The 26,222-nt window shown below is 42.5% G+C and overlaps 1 protein-coding gene and 1 pseudogene across 1 annotated transcript; one reads left to right on the top strand and one right to left on the bottom strand.

Annotated features, from left to right (window-relative positions):
- The first annotated feature begins 205 nt into the window (after positions 1-205).
- Positions 206-2,125, top strand: LOC149352192 (uncharacterized; annotated as a pseudogene).
- Positions 2,126-6,060: 3,935 nt separating this feature from the next.
- LOC149352191 (glyoxylate reductase/hydroxypyruvate reductase-like) lies at positions 6,061-25,509 on the bottom strand. Its single transcript, XM_089581351.1, has 9 exons — positions 25,220-25,509; positions 25,020-25,150; positions 24,867-24,939; positions 24,678-24,794; positions 18,074-18,168; positions 17,192-17,269; positions 11,000-11,159; positions 7,495-7,625; positions 6,061-6,244 (listed from the first exon to the last, which is right to left on the bottom strand). Exons 1-9 carry the CDS (start codon positions 25,402-25,404, stop codon positions 6,126-6,128), a joined length of 1,089 nt encoding a protein of 362 aa, XP_089437477.1. The 5' UTR covers positions 25,405-25,509; the 3' UTR covers positions 6,061-6,125.
- Positions 25,510-26,222: the final 713 nt, after the last annotated feature.

Here is a 26,222-nt window from a genome sequence, read left to right as displayed (position 1 = left end):
CCTTGCCCCAGCCTCGGTTTGTTGATAAAAATGGTTCCCTTTCTAATGACTAGAAGGCGCCACTAGGCTGAAGATAAACAGCACATTATCCTACGCTGAGCTGGCCTCTCGCCTTTATGGCGCACCCCCCCCCCCCCCAAGCCCGTTTTGCTTTCTTTACTCTATTTTCATTTATTTCCTTTTTTTTTTCTTTGTGGATGGCTTAAGCACGTGTATACCCACTACCAAAGCTACGTCTCCGGTTGCACATATAAAGCAGCTTAACGACGTGAGTGGCCGTGAGAACAGCACAAGGATGCGGCTAGCTAATCCGCTCTGCCTCTTCATCCAGGTTACGTCATGGGCTCTGTTCAGCGCTGCGCCACCATCGCCATCTATCCGTGACATCAGTAAGCTGTTCTGCCACTGCAACGACACGTTTGATTCCTCATGGCCGCAAGACAGGCACATTTTCATCGCCTTTTTTCTTATCACATGAAAGATCCAGATCAACAGCTACATCACATGCTGCCTATATAAAGAGCTGGCAGGACCCCGGCGCCCTTAGTAGGCGTGAGAACAGCACCAGGATGCGGCTAGCTAATCCGCTCTGCTTCTTCATCCAGGTTAGTCCTATTATTTCCCTGTACGCTAAGAAATCCAATGGCATGTGCCTGTTGCTGTTCCCACGCCCGGGAGTCTTGCTTTCTGTGTTGAGTGAATGGTTTGATATTGCAAATCAACTGCTAGCGTTGTCCGGGGACGTCGAGCTCAACCCTGGGCCTAACACGAAGCACCAGCTGCAGTACTCTCTTCCTGACGTCCAGTCTAAACAGTTGGAAGACATGTATGCAATACTAGAAACTGTGAACACGTGAACTGCGATAATGCAACTGGACCAAAATGATTTTATAAAGTCTGTTGATGAACTTGAGAAGTCCCCGCTGAAATTGGAAGGAAATTTGATCAAAATGAAGAAAAGACTAACGGACGTTGAGCGCAAAACTGTTACCATTGATGTAGTCGAGCAGGAAGTACATTTTCAGCAGTTAGTTGACCAACTTTCAAGAGAAAACGCTCAACTGCGCACACGCCTGTCTGAGCTTGAAGAAAGGCAGCGACGCGATAGCCTTCTATTCTAAGGCATACCTGACACGCAATCAGAGTCCTGGGCTCAGTCAGAAGAAAAACCAGTCAATGTTCTTTCATCTTGCTGGGCAATTCCGTCCTCTCAAATTTTGATTGATAGAGCACACACACACTCGGTGGCTTCGCATCGGAAAAAGGGAGACCAATTATTGTCAAACTTTCAGCTTTCAAGAAAAAGCAGAAAATACTGCTTAAAAGTTCCAAGCTCGAGGATTAAAAATTACGTTTAGCGAAGATTATTCTTTTCCACTCGTCACACTAAAAAAAAAACTGGCCGAATTTGGCAAATCACAGCCGCTAACTTTCAAGCTTTGCTGCAATAAGCTTTTCATGGAAATAAATGTTACACCTGCAATCACTCTGATGATTCCGTTCATGAAATCCCAAACATATTCCCGTTACCGACCGACCGTTCTGAAGATTCTACGAATGATACCCACAGCGCCTCCGTGTCAACGACCGAACCTGCTATCGATTAGCACTGCGCAAGGGGCAGTGGGAAAAGTCCCCGGCCAAAACCCTACTTTCTTTTTTGTTCACAAATATTCGTAGCGTAATATCTGAACGCGATGATCTTTGTTCTGTTATTGATGCTTAGCTGCTGACATCGTATATCTGACTGAAACCTAGCTATCGGCGAAGATAAATAGCTGTGAACTTTTGCATGCTGCCACCGAGCATTGCTATTTTAGCACGACGGGCAAGCACCTTAATAGCTACTCGGCTGGGAGTTTGCTCTCAAACACGGCAAGCGTGCGGCAGGCCGGAAATTCGACGTGGCCGAGAAGTGCGGCAGTTGCGACTGCGGCGTGCCAAAATTCTTGTATGAGACTCCTATCACCAAGGTTTTCGTCGGCCAAAGTCGGGAAGGTTTCCGGCTTGAGATGAAGCTTTCCAAACAGACGTTTAAAGTGAGCATCCCTGAAAACTGTGTGCGGCTGTTCCACGCGATGTCGCTGTACGTGCTATGGGTCTTCAGCAGCTGCGACGGCAGCAGCTCTAGTGAGGACTAGTAGTCAGTTTAGCAAAAACTTTGTTAAAATAAAGATTGGGGGGGGGGGGAGAGGGGGGAGCGTCAGCTTGCAATCGTGTAAATACAGTATTGATCACAGTGCTAAGTTCGGGGTGCACCTATTGTGCGCGAAAATAAAAAAAATCTGATTTTTCGTGACCAAACCGGGGGTGCACCGATTATGCGAGTGCGCCTATTATGCGAGTAAATACGGTACTTATTACAAACAACATCTGCCACAACTTGGACTTTACTCTGCATAAGAACAAACTACAGACAATTTTTATTTTCTTTTGTACTGACATATTCATGGAACAAGTTGCCAAATAGCATTACGTCATCAATATCTTTCCACTTGTATAAAACCACCTTATAAAAAAAGGCTTTCATTTTACTTCAGGACCACAATAACCATCATATTTTAGTACTAGTAACCAATGTGTACTTTCTTTCACCAATGCCAATTATTCACCAAAATTTGTGTTCATTATATGCAAAAGCTGCATTTTTTTATTTCTGTGTGTTTTCTTAGTGTTTTGTATCGCTCGGACACAAAATATCTGGTCTAATCATGGGATCCCTTCCGCAACTCCGCTTAAGTTCTGAGGCCCCACTCGTATGAAAACATACATGTACAGTCAGGCCGGAATGAAACGCGAACACGCATATTTCATACATTTCTACTTTGCAGAGACATATTCCTTTACAACCTATTTATGATTATGCACCTCGGAGGACCCTTTATCCAGACACATGAATCAGGCTAGTTGTACACTACAGCTGAAAGTAGGCATGTAAAATATTTTGTTTTCTTGACATGCTCTGTTCGCGTTTGATTCCGGCCTGACTGTACATATTACTAGCTGTCAATAAATAATTATTGATGACTTATTCATTGAAGCCGCCAGTGGACAAGTTTGCAGTTGCAAGTGTGCACCTATAGCAACCAGCAGCATGAACTTGCCGTCATATGTGAGCAGTGTGACGTTGCAAGTAAAACATGACAACAGCTTGTGAAGCGAAGTTTGCGAACTTAGTCTGCAATGAGGGAGGGACGCCGCTCACGTCTCTTGTATGTATCCTTGGAACGCCCGAACAGTGGGTGGGCTATGGAACTCCACATGAGTTTTCCGCGAGCCATGATGTGCTTTATGCACACGTTTCAGTTTAGAAATGAGCCCATTAATGTTACCACATCCCAATGAGAATGACTGCAGCGAATCCTGGAGCATTTTTTATTTTCCCATTTATTCCAGACTGCAAATACATGTTTTGCACAGGCTGTCAAAGAATGATCTAAAAATTTCGGCACCAAATAAGGAAACCAGTACCGTTGTAAACAAGACTATTAAAAAAAAAAGAAGACTGAAAAATGGTCATTTGCTGCACTGAAATGAAATGACTAGCAATGTGCAGTTTTGTAGTGCAAAGATAATTGCTACGCAAATCATTTGGTTGCAAGCCTTCCACCATGCAATGTGAACAAGTGGAGTGAAAGTGTAGCCATTGGCCCCCTGTGCCAATGTTGTGCAATCCCTTTTCAGTTCCTTAACTCCAAATGCATAGATCTTAAAATCAGCCTTACACTCGTGCATTGTTGTGACCACCCTCTCTGGCAGCTACTTATATAGGCAACTACAGCAGACAAGTTTCTCACGTTTCTGAAATGTCATGCCATTTCTGTCATAGTTTGGTACACTCATTCAAGCTTGCACTCAAAACTGCAAGCAGAAGTGTGCGCGAGTGGAAGCAAGTGTGTACATGAGCACTGAAAAGTGTTAAGGAAATTGGGTGTAACTGTGAACAAGGGCTTGTAACAGTGCATGAGCAGCAATGGCAGTTCACAAAACAGTGAAACAAATGCTGCCACGCCATAGTTGGCTGCCAATCCTACTACTAGTCTAGCTAAAAAAGAAGGCTTTTAATAGCCTGTGCATATTGCTATGCCTGGCACTTTCATTCAGGAATGTAGCTGTCTACATGTTTATGCACTTTTTGAATACAGATAGGTGTTTGTTCACGAGGTCCTTCTGCTCTTTCTGTAACATTCAGAATTCTGTGTTGAATGTACTGCAAGTTGAAATAAAGATGATGATGCTGAAGTCTTCAGCAAGCATTTTGTAAGCTTTATAGAAACTGACTTTGCACTCTGATTACCACTGGTTTGATGCAAACTGCTGGCATGAAAGAACTGATGCTATCTGTACCAGCCACGATGTGCAAATGTGACAACAACCTACCATGAACCAGCCTGTGGTAGAAGCTATGAGGACTCTATCCATGGTTTCCTTCTGGCCATCTGACATTTAAGATATCCTTGAAGAAATTTGCGAAGGGAAGTCTGCCAATGAGTGCAGAGGTGCTGCTTTGATAAGAAGTATTCGTTAATGGCACCCTATAATTTGCCAAGTTGGTATAGGTTTACAATCATGTGAAGGGGGCTGAAGCTCAAAATGGTAATTAGTAATATTGTTTAGCATTCTCAACAAATGTATGCTGAGCAAACGTACTACTAGGACTACCACTACATGCAAGAAATTTCTCATGAAATGCTAATGAAGAACAGCAATGCTTATGTATATAATCACAAAAAGGCATATTCTGTTTTGGTTTATGGGGGTTTAATGTCCCAAAGCTACTACTTAGGCTATGAGGGTCGCCGTAGTGAAGGGCACGGGCACAGTACACAGGCCTCTAGAATTTCACCTCCATCGAAATTCGACCACCGCGTCAACGATTGAACCCATGTCTTTCGGGCCAGCAGCTGAGCGCCATAACCAATGAGCCACTACGGTGGTGCATATCATGTTTTGGTATCACACTTTCTGAGATATACAAAAGAGCAGGTAAAGAGGTTTTTAACATGAAATCACCAATTTTTTTTTTCTGCAACCAGAAAAACTATACAGAGTAAAATAAAAATGCACAAAAACTTGCATTTATGTGCTCAACAAGGGGTCTTATGAAATCTCTGCTTGGGAAATCTTTGATGTGTATCATATTGTGAAGAATGGCAACTAGCACATTAGCAAATTGTCTATGCATATCACTGCATCAAAGAATTTGAGTTCCTTAAGCAAGGTAAATGCAGTACTAAATGTAGGCATACATAATTTGTTTCTTCGTTTCTCAATTTATTTTAAAGGTGCACTAAAGAGGAATCTGAACTCGTGTTTTTACCGCGGGGCATTCGATCTACACATTCCGAGCATTCTTGGAAACTTCGAATTATTGTCCTATGCAGCCAAATTGGATTAAACATCCCGGCTCTCGCCTTTTTTTTAACTCACCGCTGAAAGCAGGGCGACTCAACTAAGGCGTGGAAGTGCCTTTCAGGCAGTCGCTTGGTGCCTTCGCTTTCATTTTTATTTTGTTTTTCAGGCTTCTGTGAATAAATACACCCACTTAGAGATTACACAGATGAAAATTAGGCCCACGGAAATAAAAATACGCGTGGACTCTTTGCTTTTGCCAATCACCACGTATCACTCCGCTGATGGCAGACTGGCAAGCCATCACAGGACTGGCTGAAAGATTGGTTGACTACTCCTACCCATCAGGAGTGAGTTCAAAAAAAAGGCAGGAGCTGGGAGTTTAATCCGATTTAAATTAGGGAGATTGGCCACACAGGACAATAATTCGAAATTTCTAAGAACGCTCGGAACATGTAGATCAAGTTCCCACGGTAAAAAGACGAGTTCAGATTCCTCTTTAGTGCACCTTTAATGTGTTTTGCTCAGGTCTTCCATACATCTTCTCAGATGTCAAACAAAATTTCAGCTACGAGTCATTGCTCCCATGTTTGCTGCCGCTCGATACAATGCTCCTTTATTAATCCGTCTGCTTTTCAGTACGAACCCTAAAAACACTACATGCTGAAAAAAGAATGGTAGATCATAATTAAATAACATACCACTATATTTCTTCATACATATGTATGTCCAGGAAAACTATTGTTCTGTGTACATGACGTGCTGGTAGCAGTCTAACACACCATAGCAGGCATACTGATGCCATCGAGGGCAGCCAAGATGTTTTGTGCAGTCAGAACAGCCATTGCAGTCCTGGTCTCTGTTGCTGCACTTCCAATGTGTGGCAGTATCACTACATTGAGAAAGAAAAAATGACAATCTCACCACAGTGCCAACACACAAGTTACATTGCACATGAATACTATGAATTTGGATGACAGATGCCAGTCATGAGCTTTTATTATAAAATGTACTCAAGGCAGACCACATAGGGCAGCTGATGCAAAAAATATGCATGAGGGAAGTGAAAAACAAATATTACTAGGAGAGAATATTCAATCAGACGATGATCACAAGTTTATGGTTTATGGGGGTTTAATGTCCCAAAGCGACTCAGGCTATGAGGGGTGCCATAGTGAAAGGCTCCGGAAATTTCGACCACCTGGGGTTCTTTAACTTGCACTGACACTGCACAGTACATGGGTCTCTAGCATTTTATCTCCATCGAAACGTGACCCTGCAGCTGGAATCAAACCTGCGCCTTCCAGGTCAGAAGCCGAGCGCCATAACCACTGAGCCATCGCTGCGGCTTAATGATGATTACAAGTGTTTGGCAACAATGTAAGGTGCATATAATTACATTACATGACATAATCATGCTCAGGACCCTGAAGTTAATGATCAATGAATGCACGTGTGGACGACACACAACATGACAATTCTAACACAAGGCCAAGACAGACCACTATGGCCAACAGAAAATTTTTGCCTCAGTATCAAAGCTACACTCTTTTTCCTAGAATTTATTCACCCACAAACTGGTCTCACAGGTCATAAGAGGGGTTCACTCTCTTACAGAAATGGTCCTTAACCATGAACCCTGTGGAATACAGGAAATGATTAAGGACCTGATGGGAAAGAAAGTAGTGGTGGTATTACATATTAAAGTCACAATCACGCAAATCACACTATCAAACATGTCACATGCACATGCACATGGTTCCGTGCGTTGATGGAGCAGCTGCACAAGGCCTCCGCCACTGACAATCCGTCAAAGGTTGAGGCTTCACACATATCTCGGGTTTTTCAGCTTTGCTAGTGAAGTGCTTTTGCACTAAAAAAAGTTATCTGCCACATAACATCTAATAGCTGTCATTCTTTACGTGCTTTCCTGCCCTCATTTCAGCTCAAATGCTGAGTACTCAAGTTGTTTGCAGCAATGAGTACTAATTAAATCTCCTGGACAGCTGACTGCTGTTGTCAAAGATGAACATCTTTCACCCATAAGGAGAAAAAAGTGCTGACAAAGGAAATTATGCTGTCTAGGTCCCTATTCTACACTGTACTGCAACTAATTAAAGTTCACACAAGTCATATGCTCACCGCAGTTTGGCAACTTCAAAAGTGGATGATCTACGGGAAGTGGCTCTGGTGTCATAACATCCAATCCAGCAGACCTGATTTTTCCACTACTCAAGGCTTCATAGAGTGCATCTTGATCTACAACTTGGCCCCTGAAAAAAAGAAAAAAAAAAGAGTTAATGCCAGGAGCCACACAATGAATACAGCATTAATTGAAGACACCTACTCCCTTCATCCCATCTTTCAATCTCTATAATTTAGAAGTTAAAAATGTCAACTTCCAAATCTTGCTTCCGATCATAATTCCAGTCTATTACACAAGAAAACACTACAGCAAGCTTTAAAAAATCATAAAATAAAAATAAAACCACTATGAATACCTGCCTTGCCTATGCTAAATTGTGGTAAACTACAAGTACAGTCACCAAAGTGATGCCTTCTGCAACATTTATAAAAACATATTTAGAAAAATATAACAACATCCCTTCTCTAAACTTAAACACTCATTGACTTTCAACAGCCCTCTAGTTTAAGAGTCAGGGACCTGGAAGAAAAAAAAAAACAATGGGTACTAAAGTTTGCACTAATACGTTTCACACTGTACTCCAAACTATGAAGAGGCTTGTGCTACACTCCACATTAAAGCACGCAACAGGTTTGCTGGGCAACTTTCGTTCAGTGCTTTATTACACACGCAGCATGAACGAACGTCACTTGCAAATGCCTGAAAGCTTATACAAACATGAACAGCGTCAGGACCTTCATAGCGGAGTGGCGAGTCAAATTTTAATGCGATAGTGTTAGGGTTTCGTTCAGTGGCAACCCTGGCGTCGTTGGTGTGTCGAGAAAAGCAGGTGTCCCACCTGCCACTTAGGTCACATGACCCTGAAACTTCATCATGACCTGTCCACTGTGGCAGGTGGCAAGCTGCCCACTGGATTGTGAGCAAACTGGCCAGGTAAAAGTTAAAGGGGCTTTAAAGGGGCTCCCAATAAAGTTGCGGTATGCCTAGGATGCTAAGGGACGCCGCTTCACAAATATCCTCCAGCAAGAATTTTCTTAATGTGTTTTGTGGAAGCTGAGTTATCTCCAGTCAAAATCTGAATTTACGTGTCTTCGCGCCTTTTTCTCTCCTCTCATCACTTTTTGCACTCTGACATATCGGCCCCCCCGCCAGCTGCCAACGAGGAGAGGGGGCGGCCGTGGCCATGGCAGCTGCGTGACGTCAGAAAGAGGCATCACAGCGAACCAATGGCAGCCCTTTGCTGGTGACGTAAAGGGCGCGGCATGAAGCGTTGCACGATGATTCCGGCACGGCAGATCGCCGCGAGGCGCGAATTTTTAAAACTATATTGTAAATGACCGGTTTGCTTTTGAGGTCTAGTAAGTGGCACGAACACTCGGTGGTCTGTACTGTACTCCACATAATGCTAGCGTATTATAGGCAACCTCGAACACCCTTTTCAGGGACCCTTTGAACTAATGGTTGGTCGCGAGAGGTTGATCCGGAAGAGCAACCTGGGTCTAACAAGCGCCACTAGTGGCTGCGTTTTAAAGGGGAACGCGGCTTTCGGAGGTGAAATATTTTTTGCCATAGAGCAATGAAATTTGGCATGCTTATTGGCAAGTGCACTGGATGAATAAATATAAATTTTAACTCATATATCTTCAGTAGTTTTGACATTATAAATTTTTACATGCTTCATTGCTATACCAAACTTGCAGAAAGCTTAGCGTGACAACAAAACATGGTAGGAGCCTAGAGCTGCTCTTATATTTTAGCCAAAAAAATGGTTTGTGCAGCATCATTCTCTAAATATTTTTATCAACCCGAGTTTTTTCTACACAGAGCATTACATCCATGCTTGCATGATGCACTCATTGGTGTCATGTAAGATTACCGACAGAATGAAAAAACAAGAAAGTAATTCAGAAGGAAAGCCACTGCATAGAAAACTTATCAAGGATCACAACGCAACAAACCGCAAGAAAATCCACGAAGCCATTGTCATGCTATGCTTTCTGCAAGCGCAGGGAGGTCAGGTCAAAAAACACTTTGGAGAAAACTGGCATTGCCAAGGGGATCTCAGCAAGTTTTTTGCTACCTACGGTCACAAAAAAACATTTTTTAAGGTCACTCCTGAGCTGCTTTCGGGGTGAATCTTTCAGGATACAATTAGAAAGACCATATGGATACAAAATATGGTGTTTTCTAAAATTCAATTTGTTTTCAACATCTTTGCGATTTAAAAGCAGTGTCTTCCCTTAAACAGCCACCTGCTGTGGCAGTGGCGTACCACTTTACTGCTGCAGCACTGTGCCAAGAGTGGTATGGGGATTCCCCGCAATCTATAAGTGTAAAGCAGAGAATGACCAATTCCGTGTATATGGGCATGCAGGCAGATTCTAGGCGACAGGGAAGGAGCACTTGAGTGGGAAGGTTTGGTTTTGTTTTGTGGGGTTTAACGTCCCAAAGCGACTCAGGCTATGAGGGACGCCGTAGTGGAGGGCTCCGGAAATTTCGACCACCTGGGGTTCTTTAACGTGCACTGACATCGCACAGTACACGGGTTGAGTGGGAAGGATCTCTAATGTTGTCGCACTATACTCTCAAAGGTGGGTTAAGTGTTGTGTGATGGTGAAAGAAAGAACAGTGTGCACGTGTGCAACGCGGCACACAAAAAGGAGCCCAGACAGCTGAAGGGACCCATTAATGCTACCAAGTCACACCCTTTAAGACGGAGCTCAAGTGTCCCCTCCAGTTTTTGGGGAGACATGATGCCACTGTGGCATTGCTGCTCAAAGAGATAAAAAATATAAAATGAACAAAATACAGCAGTGATAGCTTCACATACTCGCAACCGGCCAGAGGCCCTAATGTGGGCTGAAGGAAGCGCTGAGCAGTTTTTTATAAGGGCAGGCAAGTTTTTTTGGGGCGGCGGCCACCACACCTCACTTCCCCTAGGTGCTGTCACTGGTTTCAGTGAACAATGTGCAGTCCAGTTTTATTTCATATCATAAAACAAAAGCATGCAGTGAGCCTTCATGTCTTAAAAAGTGCAAGTCAGAAAAGAAATGACATCATTCAGGATATTTCACCAGCCTGGTCATCTCCCTCTTGGCACACTCATACCTCACTGCTTACTTTTGATGTTGTTGAAGATAATGAACCTTAGGACCAACCCAGCATTATAAAAATTCATCTTGCAGTGTGTAATGCTTTTGCCTTCACACCATATTGATTTCAACGCTCTCATACACAGAAAATCAGAATGTGTAATTTCCATCAGCAACTGGAGAGATACAGGGCATTAAAAAAATGAACTCAATGACCTCACAGTGATCAATACCAAGCAAAGGACAAGGAACTCGGTGGTGCAGATGCAGAATGATTTTAAAGTAAAGATTTTAAAGTTGAAGCAAAAATTCGGTACAACAAAAGGCAGCAGTGAGAAATGAGAAAATAAAGTACCTCTGACTGGACCTCAACACAGCACACAGTGTCAAACTTTTATTTCTGGCATACCTGCTTATGTTGATGAATGTGGCTGTGCTTTTCATCATGGTGAAGGCCTCCTTATTAAACAGTCCTTTTGTCTCAGGTGTGAGGGCACAGCAGGCTATCACAAAGTCCGACAGTTTTAGCAATTCATCCAGCCTTGTAAACTGAGCACCCAATGCTTCAGCTATATCAACAGAACAAAAAAAGAAAAAAAAAAGTTATTCAAAGCATAACGCAATGCAGGAGTTCCTAATTGCAATATGTCTCCCTTGGAAGCAGCTTATGATGTAACATCAAAATTAAGTAAACCTCTGACCTTATCACAGTGACTTGACCAATGTCTCTTTCCCTTACTTTATGTCATATAAAGTGCAAACTCACATAAAACTAATGACATAAACAGCATGAGAGAAAAACTCCTTAAAAAAAAAATACAAACACACTGTGTTAAACGCAGGTCTGCAAGCGAATGAAATTAATAAGATTTCGTGGTCACTTCCAAGCACATTGCATGTTTGGCATGCACCAGAATTAATGAGTCTGAATTTCATAAACTCTACAGTCTGATACAAAATAAAAGCTGCAAATGCCTCTCAGAGGAGACCCTTCAGCCAATAGCGTCGAGCAATTACTATAACCCTTGCACCTGCCAGTGTGACATCCCAGGGGGCAGGCAAAAGCAAGGGGATCAACGATGAATTAAGCAGACTAGCTAAGAGGCCATGACAGTTGGTCGACGCCACTGGCTGGAGGGCCTCCTTTGAGGGGCACCTGCCACTTCATTCTTGAGTTGTATCCAATTATAGTACATTTCAGGCATAGAGTTTCTTACTATTACCTAGAGGGAAAGCTGGCGGCGCTGCACTTCAGCCACCATGGACGCTCAAAGCATCATGGGGCGGTGAGCTACTTGTTGCGGAACAGTCGTAGTTTTTCGGGAACACAGAGTGGCACTACTAAGAAGTTTCATTCCGAAAACGTTGTTTGTGTGTGCGCAGACGACTTTCGCGCGAACGCAGTGTGCAAAAGTCATAGTAGTGAAAACGCTTAGACACACGACGCCAATAAAGGTTTTACTCTTCCGAAATGCCATTAAAAAACTTCTTAAAGTATCTAAGCAACAACATTTTTTTTGAAAACATATTTACTTTTAAAAATGCGCTTGTTAATTACGAAATATTAGTTTTTATAGTGTTCATTACTTGGCCAATAGGAGAGCGAGTCGCCTCTTATTTTGGGCAAACTTTGCACTTAAATGCTTTTCTGCTCGTTTGTAGCAATCACTAGACAAGATATTGAATGTTAGGACGTTTGTAGTTATTGAACAGCTTTATTTTTTTTTTATTTTTTGGCCAAAAGTTGCAGTTCCGCAACAAGTAGCTCACCGCCCCATGATGCTTTGAGCGCCCATGGTGGCTGAAGTGGTCTCGAGGGGTCGCCATGCAAACTCCCATAGGGGGGGTCGCCAGCTTTCCCTCTAGGTAATAGTAAGAAACTCTATGATTTCAGGGGTCTCAAACATGTGGCCTGCAGAGGGCCCTCAAATTTCATCTCTTTGTTCCGAAATCCCGTGCCAGCTTCACCACCAGACTTGTTTTCCAAATGAAATTGGCCAGAAAGGTACGTCCGTAGACAACAGTCATTCTCTGAAGACAGAAAACGAAGCAGGGACCCCTTAACCTACCTTACCTTCAGACAGATGTCAGCCTCCTTCAAGAGTGCACAAGGAGCGAGACGCCCGACAACCCTCCCTCTCTATCTCACTCTCCCCTAAATCGAACAACGAACCACTCCCCATGGCACAGGGACAAAAGCCCGCCTCCTTCAATTTCCTGCAAAGCCTTTGCTGCAGAGCCATAGAAAGCTGTCGCGGAGTGGACAATTTCCACACCAGAGTGGGAATCCCTAGTGTGGAAATCGAAAGCCAGTAAATGATTGTGAGTCATTAACTTTTCGCTTGTACCGAGGTGAAAGTATTGAGAAGGTAATAAAAGGTACGGACGATGCACTTCCCAGTAGCCACCACACAGGTAGTCGGTAAATTCACCCATTACCTGTCCTGTCCGTCTCCGGCAGCACTCTAGCAACAATGCAGTTTTGTTCATTCAGTGAAAGTGCATTCCGAAGACTAGATGGGCAGCTACAGGCAACTAATGAAAGATCTGAAGATGCTGAGGGCACATCTCAGATTGCACACAAAGCATGCCTATGTAAGTAGTCCAGAAGAGCAGCGCAATTTTTTTTTTGGTTGGGGAGGGGGGAGGGGAAGCGGTGCCTGCAGCCCTTGTTAAGTTCTCACCTCCTTACCGAAAAGAAGGACAAAAGAAGCCCACCTACCATTCATTTCTTTCCGTTCAGTCCCAGACCTCCTGACTGCCGGCAACCGTACAAAAGCTTTGTCCTCCCTCAGTCCTGAAACCTCGCTCTTACCTTCACTTACATTTCCCCGTTTTAAGCAGTTTAACAGCAAAATCAGAGCTCGAAATACCAGGACAACCACAGTGAGAAAGGCTACAAGTATGAAGGGCTGCGTGGTTAGCTGGTGGAGATTATCATATAAACGCGTGTAAGGGCCACACTTTTTTTTCCAGATTCAAGGGCCAGTTTTCGGGGTGTGGCCCATACACGCGATGTGCAAAAAAAAAAAATTTTTTTAAGCATTTATTCTACGTTCAATTGTCACTTGCGAAGTATTTCAACTCTGAGCTGGTGCTGTGCTCGGTGCATGCTCATCTCACAGGAAACTGCGCCACGTGCCCACTGTGGCACAGCGGAAAATGCGGAACAATGGTTCCGCATTTTCATCCCATAGTAGAGCAGTTCTTCCAGTTCAAGAAACTCGTACAGCTTGCCTCGGAAAGCGCGCTTTTTGCAACTTATGTTCCTCAATGCATCCTTTTGGTTGCGCCATCATCGGCAAACTTCTCGGCCATGTCAAATTTCATGCCCGCCGTATGCTTGCCGTGTTCGAGAGCTAACTCCCATCGTGCTAAAACCGCAACACTCGGCGGCAGCACGCAAAAGCCCCAATTACAGTGAACTAACATGCTAACACTACACAAAAAGCTGGAGTTGGCGATACTGATGCAGATGTGGACAGCGGAAGGTTGCGGCGGAGGAAAAAATTCATGATGATGATGATGACCCGCGGCCTCGGGCGCCATTTGTGGACGGCACTTGGAAGCTCCTGTGCGCACGCGCAGCCTCCGTGATCAAGCACACCGTTACTCGCAGCCAGAGCTGATCGCGGAGGCCACAGCGCATGCATTTAGAAGGCTATTCCAGCGTGGGTCATGGAAAGTTCGGGTGCAGCCCTTACACGGATATTTAACATTTCATTGGGAAAAATGGGGTGCGGCCCATACATGGGTGTGGCCCTTACACACGTTTATACGCTATCATCTAACAATTTTAGCTATTGAAGACTTCCAGAGCAGTGTTGAGGCACACAGAATGAAGACGAAATTAAGCTGGCCACCACCTTTGCTTGTTTTCTTCAGAGCATTCAGTGAGTACCAATAATTGTAGAGTTAATGCAAGCGTTCCTGCAAAGGCATACAGTTTGGGTTGAGGGGTCGCCCTCTTAGCCAGAGGTACTTGTTGCATGCCTCATAGCCCACTTGCCACTTGGAGACGTTGAAATCCATGTACCATATACTACACACACTTTCTTAAGGAGGGTTCTTCCTGTTTTTCTCACCCTTGGCAGCATTATTTGGGAAGCTGTAGTAAGCACGTCATCGTACCAAACACCACACGGCGATAGACCTAGATCGAACTTGCGGCGAAATTCTAGAGGCCCGTGTGCTGTGCGATGTCAGCGCACGTTAAAGAACCCCAGGTGGTCGAAATTTCCGGAGCCCTTCACTACGGCGTCCCTCATAGCCTAAGTTGCTTCGGGACGTTAAACCCCAATAAACCAAACCAAACTTCTGCCACATCTATTTCAATATTTTCTAAGTCCTTGCGGCTGTAAGAACATATGCTTTTTGTAGTGAAAGTTCAATGTTGGAAAATGTCACTGTCGAAGGCTCCAACAAACTGAAAAAATGAAGGTGAAAAGCGGTGTTTTTAACCTCATTGGGAACAGCCATATTCCTTCACCACTCACAGGACAAGGCAATGTGTTTAATCTGCTGTCGGACCATGTCTGTGCCAAAGGAGCCCAATGTGCGATGCCACTTCATGTCCTGTCACCACGACAAGTATGACGCATTAACTGGAAAGATGCATGATGATAAAGTGGATCAACTGAAGGCGTCACTCAGAAGACAGCAAGAATTTTTCCAAAAGCCTACGAAAACAGCGGAAGAAACAGTGAAATCAAGCTTCATTATTTCCCATCTAATTGCAAAATATGCAAAACCTTTCACCAATGGGTTTTTTGTGAAAAACTGCTTGCTTGAAGCTGCAGGCACTATCTGTCCTAGCAAGAAAAAGGAATTTGAAAAGGTAAGCCTTGCACCCAATACCGTTGCGGAGAGAATTACTGAGATAGGTCACTGTATTGAAAATGCCTTAATGAACCGATGTTGTCTACTTCAACGCGTTTTTTCTCATCACTGACGAAAGCATTGACATTACAGATAACGTCCAGTGTGCCACCTTCATTTGGGACGTAGAAAAAAATCTCAACATGGCAGCAGAACTACTCGACATTGTCCCGATGAAAGACACCACTACAGAAGCGGACACCATTTTGGTGGTTGAAGGAGTTGTTGAATGCACCAGCTTGAAGCAGGAGTGGATGGTGTGTGTGGCAACCGACGGTGCTCTATCAATGGTAGGAAGCAGGAGAGGTCTTGTATGTTTGCGAATGAAGCTTGAAGGGTTTGGAGTCACTGAACAGTTCGTGGTGGTGCACTGCATCTTACACCAAGAAGCACTATGCAGGAAAACATTAAATATGAAATCCGTAATGGGCACTGTGTTCGGAACAGTGAACTTCATTCATTCAAGAGCACTCAACCACTGTCAGTTCACCTCTCTGTTACAAGAAAAAATGCGATCATCAGCAGATCCTATACCATACAACATGCGCTGGTTGAGCTGCAGAAAAGTGAAGAGATTTTTTGACCTGATAGACAAAATCGACAGCTTCTTGGAAGAGAAAAAAATTGCCGAGCTGTCAAATGAGAAGTAACTTCGTTCTGTTGCATTTCTCACATACATATGGGATTACCCGAACATCTTGAACGTAGAACTTTAGAAAAACAAAAAAAAAACAAAAATAAGCGAGGACGTTCGTGCATTTAAGGCTGAATTACAACTCTGGCACCGCCAGATAAAAGCGAATAAGCTAGGCCACTTTCTAACTCTCAAGTCAGTAGGACACACTGCCCAAGAATCTTGTGATGTTTTCACAGATTTGCTTAGGAGTCTCGAGGAAGAATTCAAAATTCGGTTTCAAGACAGCCGCAACCTCTCCAAACAATTCGAAATTTTCTCTGTGCCCTTCGCTGTGCGAGTCGACGATACTGAGCCCAAGTTGCAAATGGAGCTTACTGAACTTCAAGCATCACATTACGACAGCAGTATGAAGACGTAGGTCTTCATACTCGGTGGCACCAAGCGACAAGGATCATTGCCATGTTCGGGAGCACATACCTGTGCAAGAACCTCTTCTCTTTATTGAAAGTGAACAAATCTGCTCTGTGTTCAAGGATGACAGACAACCAGCTCAGAGCCACCATGCAAACAGTCTCCGCACAAGACGTAACGCCTGAAATTGCACCCTTGTCTCTACTAAGCATTGTTTAAACCTCAAGCCAGCAGCATGCTTATAACTGAAGGGTAACTCCAGCAATTCAAAAATAAAACCTCTTGACAAGGCTAATTACCTTCATAGTTTATTTTATTTAACACACTGCAAGACTGATGCTCTTCACACACACACACACACACAAAAAAAAAAAACTGTGATTTACCCCCTCCCCTTCTCTTTATTATTCTCCAGCTTCTGGCCCGCAGGATATGAAATTTTCTGAATGTGTATCTTACACACAGCAATGCAAGTTTGAGACCCCTGGTATATCTGAACACTTACCTAATTTTGTAAAATGTTTAGAGCTCAATGAGTGAAGATGGATGAAAAGAGCTCGTAGGCCTGATTCAAAACGGAGTTCACAATTTAGGAGACCACCTCAGGCCTTGCAATGAATGTCGACACTGAAGCAAGCATGCCCAATAATTGGTATTACAATCTTGTTTACTTACCTGCTGGCTTGTGACCTCTTGAAAAATAAAGGAACTTTGATGCCTTAAATGCCTTTAGCCTTTCAAGAATTCCAAACCCTGAAATCATAATTATGACACTGCAATGACCAAAGTGACACAAGTGTAAGTTTACATCACTGTTCCCTGTTAGTATATCTTACTGTATTTCCTTATCTTTAGGTATGACTGATTTACTGCTCTGCATGTATCAAGACGACAACTTTCAAATGCCCTTCTAAAAGTGCTCGATAAAAAGATTTCCGTTAAGTGTCTGAGTGTTTGTATCTCTCATGGCCCTTGGTTGAAGCAACACAGCATTGTGCACTTGACCCTCGATAATATGAACTCTAAGAGGAGCCTTGTTGATGCAGACAGGACCAAAGCATCAGTGTGAATAAACCGGATGTTTTAATTAAGTCAGTTCAATTAACAATTAACACCATGAAATGGCCCACACGTTTACACAGGTAGCTTCTGGGCACCTTCACAGTTAGCAGAGGACACTTTCTTGGAATATACTGTTCATTAAAATAGTAACAAAAACACAAGAAGTCACGCCCAAAGAGCTAAATAACGTGATGAGCTAAATAACAACTCTTGCTATTAATGTTTTAGTACAGCTTTCATTCAAGAACAAATAAAATGGCAACGAAGGTTTTACCTTGAAGCGTCAGTTGAACACCTACCTGCTGATGCAGGTGGAAAGGGCACGCAAAGGTTTCATAGTGCAGAGGCACCAGCATGCAGTACAGGTGAATCGAGAATAATACTTGTGTCATTATTTTCCTCTGCCATCTACAGTTAATGACAACCCACTTTTCGAAAAATGTGCAGTGATCAAACAAATGATTGATTTGGAATTAATGGTGACATGAGACTTGCCAATATTGCCCATGCCGACAATTCCAACAGTGGATCCCCTGATCTCTGAGCCACACATCCATGTTGGGCTCCATGCTTGCTTGGCCCACTCTCCACTGAAATATTAAGGCAGAAAAAAAAGATTTCTTGAGCAAGGAGTGTGCTGATGTCAGCCAGTCACAAGTGCCGGAATGCTTTTTTGGCTGTGATAAGCAGATGGCTGCTATAGGAGTCAACGCCATATAATGTCTTTTAATTGTTAGGCAAGCCCCTTCTGACGTTGCCTACCTGGTAACAGCAGCCTTAAAAATGCTCACTTGAGGTGTCCCAAAAAACAGACTTGTAAATGAGAGGATACTAAAGCAGAACAGAACAGGGTTGAGCAAATTGCTATTTCATTCTCGATTTCAACACCACAGGGGAAGAAGAATGGCAGGAGGCAGACAAGAAAGGGCATGTCCTGCTCGTTTCCTGTTGTCCTTTGTCCCTGTACTTTTAACGTCAAGATAGGGTACATTTAATGCATTTCAAAGCAAAACACTGAAATAAACTTCTAGCCTGCTCCTCACTGCAAACCTAACATAAAATAAAATAGAGTAAAATAGAGAGTATTCTACACATAGCTTCTGTTTTTTTCCCGCATACAGAACAATTTTCAATTTATAACACAAGTTGGTATGTGTTCATTCTAGAATTACAGCACACCTGTAGAATGGGAACACTAAGAATGAATGTGATTTGTGGCATATTTTAAATGGTGATTCGGAGCGTCCCCTTAATCCCCCAAGGAGCACAATATCCATCGCGGTGCATTCAGGATCTGAATCCAAATCCCCACTGAAACAAAAATCTTTGGTTTTTCATAGAAAACTTGCTCTGGACTGTATGCTATAAGTCAGCGACTCAGTCAGTGCACAGCTTCCGAACCTATGTTGTTAAGGGTGATGATATCTCTTTATGTAACAGCTCTACGATGAAATTTTGTGGCAAGACATCATGCCAACCGCTTAGAGTGCAAAAGCACTTAATAAAGCTTGGCCACAAAGAAACAACTGCTAGCTCAGCCCTCATTTTGGTTACTTGCAAACGACTTGGATGAATACTAAACCATGAAACCAAACTGAATACCATATAATAAATCATATGACTATTATAAAATTCAGGTATAGCAATGAATTTTCGATTAAACTAATGTCTTCAGACAGCGAGCTATGTACTTTTTGTTTCTGTAAAGCTGTACAACAAATCACTAATGAATTAATGAAACCTGAATTAGTATCTAACATTCAGGTGCTATCTTACGCGACTAACTAGCTCATACACAGATATCACATAGCTGTGAAATTTCATGGCCTATATTTCATGCCACAACATTTGAAAACTGCACTCTTGTAACCAGTCCTCAGAATAGTAATGGTAAGACATGGCTGTGTTGCCATGGTTAACAATAGTCTTTCAGCTTCTCCCCCACAACCAATGCCAAATTACAGAATTGAATCTTGCGATGCATCAAATTATCAGCAAATCGGCATTTCTGCATTATACCTTTACTCAGATTATCAGAACTACGAACTTACACCGAGTAGCAGACCACAAAAAATTATTTAAAAAATGGAACACCGACCATTTTTGTTTGTTTGCTCAGTTTAGGAAGAATAAAGTTGCTGAACGTATTATCAAATATTTCTGCTTTCTTTAAAGCACGAATGACTGTGTGCTAAGTGGCCAATTTCTAGTTCACAAACATCATACATGATAGGCATGGCTGTACAAAACAGTAAAACAGAGGTAGCAATTTACTTTCTGCCAGTGTTTCCTCGCAAGCACTTATACGGTACGTATGAAAGAGTGAGTTGAATCAAGAAAATGTTTAGTTAATTACAAGGCAGTGACAGATCAAAGCAAGCAATTTCCAGCTCATGTGATGGACAGGATACGGGCCAGTAGACACTTCGTGACAGCTGCTTTAAATAGGTGTTATAGTATTCCTAGATTGGTATAGGCTTGCACACTTGAGCTGCCAGACTTTGTGAAGAACCAAGCAGGACTTCTTTGGACATACTGACGTCATAAGCCCCAACTACCATCGACAATTTTTTTTAGGACTAATATTTTAGTATTCAAATTAATAAAAAAATATATTTTGCAAATGCAACATCACATGCCACATATATTTATGTTTTCATTTGCTTAAGACAGGTTAAATGTGCTTTTCGACTTTTCAAACATCAAAATAAATAATGCAGAACTCAATTCAGCGACTCCGAATATTCTATAAGAATAACAAAGCCTGGCAGTGCCAGAAGAACGCAACATTGTACAAAGATATGAAGGAATTTCATTGTGAAGTGAAAAGAAAAGCATTAAACAAGAATTCCATAGTATGAGCCAGGAGTGCCATAATTAGGGCACTTTTCTCTTTTTTGATCTTTAATAGCAAGATTAGTCCCTATGTGCTTTCAGGGCATTCCTCAGGTAGTTTTGAGTTAATAAGGTTTAACTAGCTAAAACCTATTAAACCAAGCACACCATAGCAGAAGGCTCTGGTTTAATTTTGACCACCCTGGAGTTCTTTAATGTGCCCACTAATATCTCAGTACAGGAGTGTTTTTTGAATTTCACTTCTATCACAATGCATCCAACGCTGTCAGGATCGGAAACAAACTTTTGCTCACCAGCTGAATGCCACAGACACCTATTAACCCATTAGCGCCCAGCGTACTTTAAAAAGTACAGTTAATTTTTTTATGATGTCAACACGAAAGATTAAATTTTTCTTTTCAACTAGGTCATGCTTTTGTCACCAGGAGATTGGCCGACAGCCCTTAACTAAGAATTCGAGTTTTCTTTTTTCAGTATGTCATCTTTCCATGGTAAAAAATCACGATGTTTGTTTCCCGAGAACTGCACCGGTAGTCGCTCCCTTATATTTTTTTCACGGCCACGTTGATGTACATATCAGGATAGTTTTGAATATAGAGCAGCACAAAAGACGAAAGTAAACAATGGGTGCTTTAAATGTCCCGCACCTTTACTGTTTTTTGCGCTATGACGAATTATATGCTGCTGTACTTTCTATAGTACGCTGGGTCTTCCTGTGTGCACAAGGGATCCTATTTATTCCATGTCGTAGATCTCATACTTTCTTGCAATTCTTTAAAAAAAACACTTTGTCTGCTCAGCAAGGCCTCTGAGACTGCTGTACTTGTCGCTAGCTATCCTGAATATGACGATGGTGTGATTTTCATTGGTTATAGTAAAGTTTTGGTTATAAGAACTGGATGTTCTGCAGAGCAGACGGTTACTGTCATGCATCTCACACCTACTGTGGAAAGTCCTTGAGTACTGAAAAAAATTTTTGCAAGCACGCGTTGTCCTGTCGTTGCCTGAGGGTATTTCAGTACTTTTGACCATTTCATCTTTTTTGGCCATTTTTTTACCAGTCAAGCCATTCTGATAACGCTCCGCCGGTAGGAATTTCGGGCTACAGGAACCGTTCGCCAAAACGGGTTTAGGAAGTGCCCACTCGGCCAAAAGAATGGAACAGAATAGAAGCAGCCAGGAAAAATTGGTTCTTGCTTGAATAGTGTAGGTTACGTGCTTTTATTGTAGAAAGGACTACAGTGTTACCAGCATGGCCTGCACCAATAATAGCATTGAGTCTACATGTTTGCAAAGCAGTGGTGGCCTAGAGCGCACGAAAAACAGGACTTTTGTAAGCCAAACTCCTCCCCTTTTACAAAAGTGGTATGGAAGGTGTCCACCGATCGGATCAAGCCGTCAACTGCTATTACATCGGCACCAGGGAGAAAAAGTGGGAGCGGCTGTTGACACGAAAGCTCCACTTTGCAATTGTGAAGGCCTGAACAATTTACCGAATTGCTAGATACGAGCCCGCTGACTATTTTTACTTTGGTTAAAACTTTACTCGTCATTACCTACGCGTTCACAAACAGCAACCAGAAGTTAGCAGACGCTCTGGCTGAACCGTATATAATGCTTCTTTGAAAAGGAGAATGAATCCTGCGCAAATTAGAATAACTGGGTTGCCAGTATAGCCAGAAAAGATTCATGAGGGCATGTAATATCGCACCCTGTGTACAAATCACATATACAATATCAAAATTCACGCCACCAAGTATAGGAGTGGAGCGCAGTAGCACATGTGCTATGGGGAAGACCTAGTGTACTACAAAAAGTACACCTGCGTAACTTCGGAGCAAATGAAGCAATCGTAACGAAATTCAAGTAATTTGTTTTTCTTTATAAGAGAGCATTATGTGCTAAAAATGAAAGAAATCCCTGAGTTAGATTTTTCTTGGGCCCTAATGGGTTAAGTAAGTATGCTCAGGTGGATGTTAATAATAATTATTCTCGTTTGAAGACTCCTCTGCTTTAGAGAACTGTACTGAATACAATGGACAAACATCATTTCAGCTAGTTGTTGGTGGATTTGGCCTTGCCATGCTCACTGCAAGCTGTCCAGATCAGCTTAGTGGGAACACAAATACCCTGGAAAGGTGGTGGTTGCAGGTTTGACCTTCAGACCAGGCAGATTTTCTCTTCAACCGTAAATACTTGGAACAGTCACACAGCTTTCTTACTGTACATTAAACTCACGCTGAAGTTAAAAGTAATTATTTGCTTGGCTTCAAACGGTAGCTTGCTGTTTTATTCTTTCTTTTAAGCACACTGATTACAGATGCCATTCTCGGCTGTTGTTGAACGCCACTAAAGGATCAAAACAACTACTGTGATACTATTACTCTGACTGTAGCTTGACTGGTCTTTCAAAGAAAAAGCTAATTAAGTGGCTTTTGAATGCCTCATTGTTATAACATGCTTCTAACTCTTGGGCAATCCATTTCTTCAGGTCACAAAAATGAAGAGCAAAACTCACATGGTTGCTACTTTCTATCATAATGTAATTTGCATGGCGCTTTGAATTCTATTTGAAAAAAAAAAATACCCCAGTTAAGTTCATTCTACGCAGCTTTTCACAGCGCAACCTGTGAACTTCAGCAGCCATACATACACTTTAGTAGGACATGCTTGCAGGCTAGTTGGTTCATTTTCGAGGAAGGTTACAAACTGCTCAAAAGGACAAGGACAGGAGGTAAAGAAATGAACACGACACCACGGGTACAAACTGCAAACTGTTTATTCAAGGAAGTGAAAGCACAAAGCTATTTAAGGCAGGAACCCAAGGCAGCAACCACCTGTGCCACTCACACATGTACAGATAAACACAGGAAAGAGAAATCTATAAAAAAGCTACAAAAGAACTGGTAACAGTACTTGAGGCCAGGTGAGTAAGCAAGGAGATCTGAAATTGCAACACAAAGGAAATCTTGCACAAAAAATAAAAAAAAACTATTGAAACAAGGATGTAAAGATGGTATATTGTCTCTTAACAAACACCTGGACTAAAGGCAAAAAGTGACAAAATAAAAACATGTGCTATGGCAACCAAAATGGTAAGATGAATTCCTTGCAAACCATCTCTGAGCTTTTTATTCAGGTCGAAAGACAGATCCGAAAGGTGGTGGTGGTAGCATTTCAGATCATAAAAATGAAAGAGAAATGTGTCAGAACGCCGTCCCTTTTGCTTCTATTTGAATGCAATCGCTCTTCTTGAAGGCCACTTGTAATTTTTTTCAAAACCTTTTTACGTCCTGTTTATTCACCATCTCTGTCTTTACTAGTTCACAAGTTTTAGTCTACAGTTTTAATCTTTTACCTGTTTTTGTTTTTTGCCCATTCTATTGTTACCCTGCCTTCATGCCTGTTTTTGCATTTTCACATGACCTACCACGTTTTATGGCCTCACCTTCACCTTTACTTTGGTTGATTTTTGTTCTACATTCTCCCATCTACATTCTCCCATCTACGTACTCTTCTCGCAATTTATCGCCTCAACGTTTCCTTTACTCTTGCTAATTGTTGTTTTGCATTATACCACTTAGTTTGCCATAGCACATGTTTTTATTTTGTTACTTTTTGCCTTTACTCCAGTTATTTGTTAAGAGACAATATACCATCTTTACATCCTTGTTTTCATAGTTCTTTAGTAATTTGACAAGACCTATTGTGTGGTGCGATTTCAGATTTCCTTGCTGATTCACCTGGTCTCAAGTACTGTTACTAGTTCTTTTGCAGCTGTTTTGTAGATTTCTATCCCTTGTGTTTATCTGTACATGTGCTAGTGACATAGGCAGTCGCTGCCTTGAGTTCCCACCTTATACAGCTTGTGCTTTCGCTTTCTTGAATAAACAGTTGGCAGCGTTCGTTTCTTTACCTCCTGTCCTCGTCCTTCCGCGCAGTTTCTAACCTTCCCCATACATACACTACTGCAAAAAATCGTCTGGTTGCTCAAACAGAAAAAATCTTCGCTTCAAAGTGAAAAGTTACTTTTGCACATTCCTCACTAGAAGCCACGAGCGTACTACTATAAGCAAAAATATCAACAATGATATTTTTTAGTTACACTGAATCTCGCTAAAAAATACTGTGCATAACTATTTGTCTTTTGTTTTACTCTCAACTACGGAGGTTAATGCAATAAGCCAATATCAAAAACCTGCAGGTACTACTCTACAGAAAGAACATCATGAGAATTCACTACCTGCCTATTGCCTGATGAGCCTCGAAAAGACGACGAGCCGTTGCTAACAACAGAGCAATTCCTAGCTCTGCTGTTGCGTCCGTCAGCACATGAGGAGTATTACCCACTGCGACTCGTCTGCAAGAAAACATTTACTACTACATTTTGCTTCAGAAATAACGCACTACAAACAATACCATGGGATGTTACCTTTTTGTGCACTGTGAAATATCTATGTGGTCATAACCAACTGACATAGTGCCAATGACCTTCAATGAGGAGCCTGTGAGAGATGCAGCAAATTAGCGACCAAACCAAAATGAAATGGGAAAACAACAAATCTATCAAAGGACTGCGTTTTACCAGCTGCGTCCAACAACTCCGAGTCGACTTTCTCTGTTACCAAGCAAAAAAGCGCGTCCTTGCCGGCTATCTTTTGCAGGAGAGCTGTTCTGGAAATCGGCTTGTCTTCATTCCACACTTCAACATCACACCTGAAAGATATGAACACTGTCAGAGAATAAACTCAAGATTTCAAGGATCATAAAAAAAACCTCTCTTACTTGTCTGTGAGAAGGTCCAAAGCTTCCTTAGCTACGTCCTGTCGTGTGACCAGCACGGTCGGCCTCCGTGCAGGACCCATAGCTGATATCCCAGCTCGTTGCAGTACAGTGTCAGTTAGAGTCAAAGTATTGAAGGACAACAAGAAACGCCGCGCATTTATCAACGGTTGGCAGCGGTGCCACATTTGACGTCAAAAATGTCTCAAGGAAAGACGATAGCTCTCCATGTCACGAGAAACTGCGCGAGTCTGCAGACGCTCCGATATTTTTTTTCCATGAGTTAAATCTCACCGCCTGCCTCAATATACGCCGCGTTACTTTACACTGCGCGACATAAAATAGTTAAATGTGCTCCATGATGTAGGGCAACACAGCAATTGTACCGTGCTTTTGCACAAAAGAAAGGCAGTAACAAAAACTTAATTCAAGTAATTTTTTTCTCATAAATACATACATAAGCACTTTTAACGTCGCGTGTTTGATGATTATTTGACACCCGTATTACGCGCATGCATACAATCAATGGGATAGTGGTGGGTTTTACAGCATCACTGTCAGCACGGTTAAACGGTAGCACGGCGTAAGGCTAAATGGAGGAAGACGATCCTCATGTCACGTGACTTTTAATGACGTCATTACAAAATGGCGTTTGTTTAGGTACATTTCTGGGTACTTTTTGCTGCAAAATTAGGTAAAAATGGCGTCGCAAAATTTTGAAACGTCCCTAGCCATAGTTTCTAGGTCGCTGGCGTCTCCACGGTTGCCACGGTGACCATCGATCGCCAACGCCACGGTGGTTTGTTGACATTGCTGCGATGGCTGTTTACCGCGCGGTGCATTGACGTGTGGAGTAAGTGCTGCCGTGAAAGTCATCAAAGGTTGGTGCAATGGAACGTCCGGACTTGTACCCCAGTGCCCTAGTGTTGTCTTTATTATGCAAGTTTGCAGTGCGACCTGTTCCAGCCGTGGTATGATATCGGAAGCCCCTAGAGACGTTTTGCAA

Source organism: Amblyomma mixtum, chromosome 3 (assembly GCF_055824585.1).
Source record: "Amblyomma mixtum isolate Tamu chromosome 3, ASM5582458v1, whole genome shotgun sequence".
NCBI classification, from domain to species: domain Eukaryota; kingdom Metazoa; phylum Arthropoda; class Arachnida; order Ixodida; family Ixodidae; genus Amblyomma; species Amblyomma mixtum.
This window is presented reverse-complemented; position numbering and strand designations above follow the sequence as displayed.

What these genes read in the sequence shown, in the direction of transcription:
- LOC149352191 (XM_089581351.1), bottom strand. Translation starts at nt 25,404, where the DNA reads ATGTGGCACCGCTGCCAACCGTTGATAAATGCGCGGCGTTTCTTGTTG. An exon ending in ATTTCACAGTGCACAAAAAG is followed by an intron (nt 24,795 to 24,866) that starts GTAACATCCCAT and finishes GTTTTCTTGCAG; the next exon opens with ACGAGTCGCAGTGGGTAATA. An exon ending in TTTGAAGTTGCCAAACTGCG is followed by an intron (nt 6,245 to 7,494) that starts GTGAGCATATGA and finishes TTCTCAATGTAG; the next exon opens with TGATACTGCCACACATTGGA.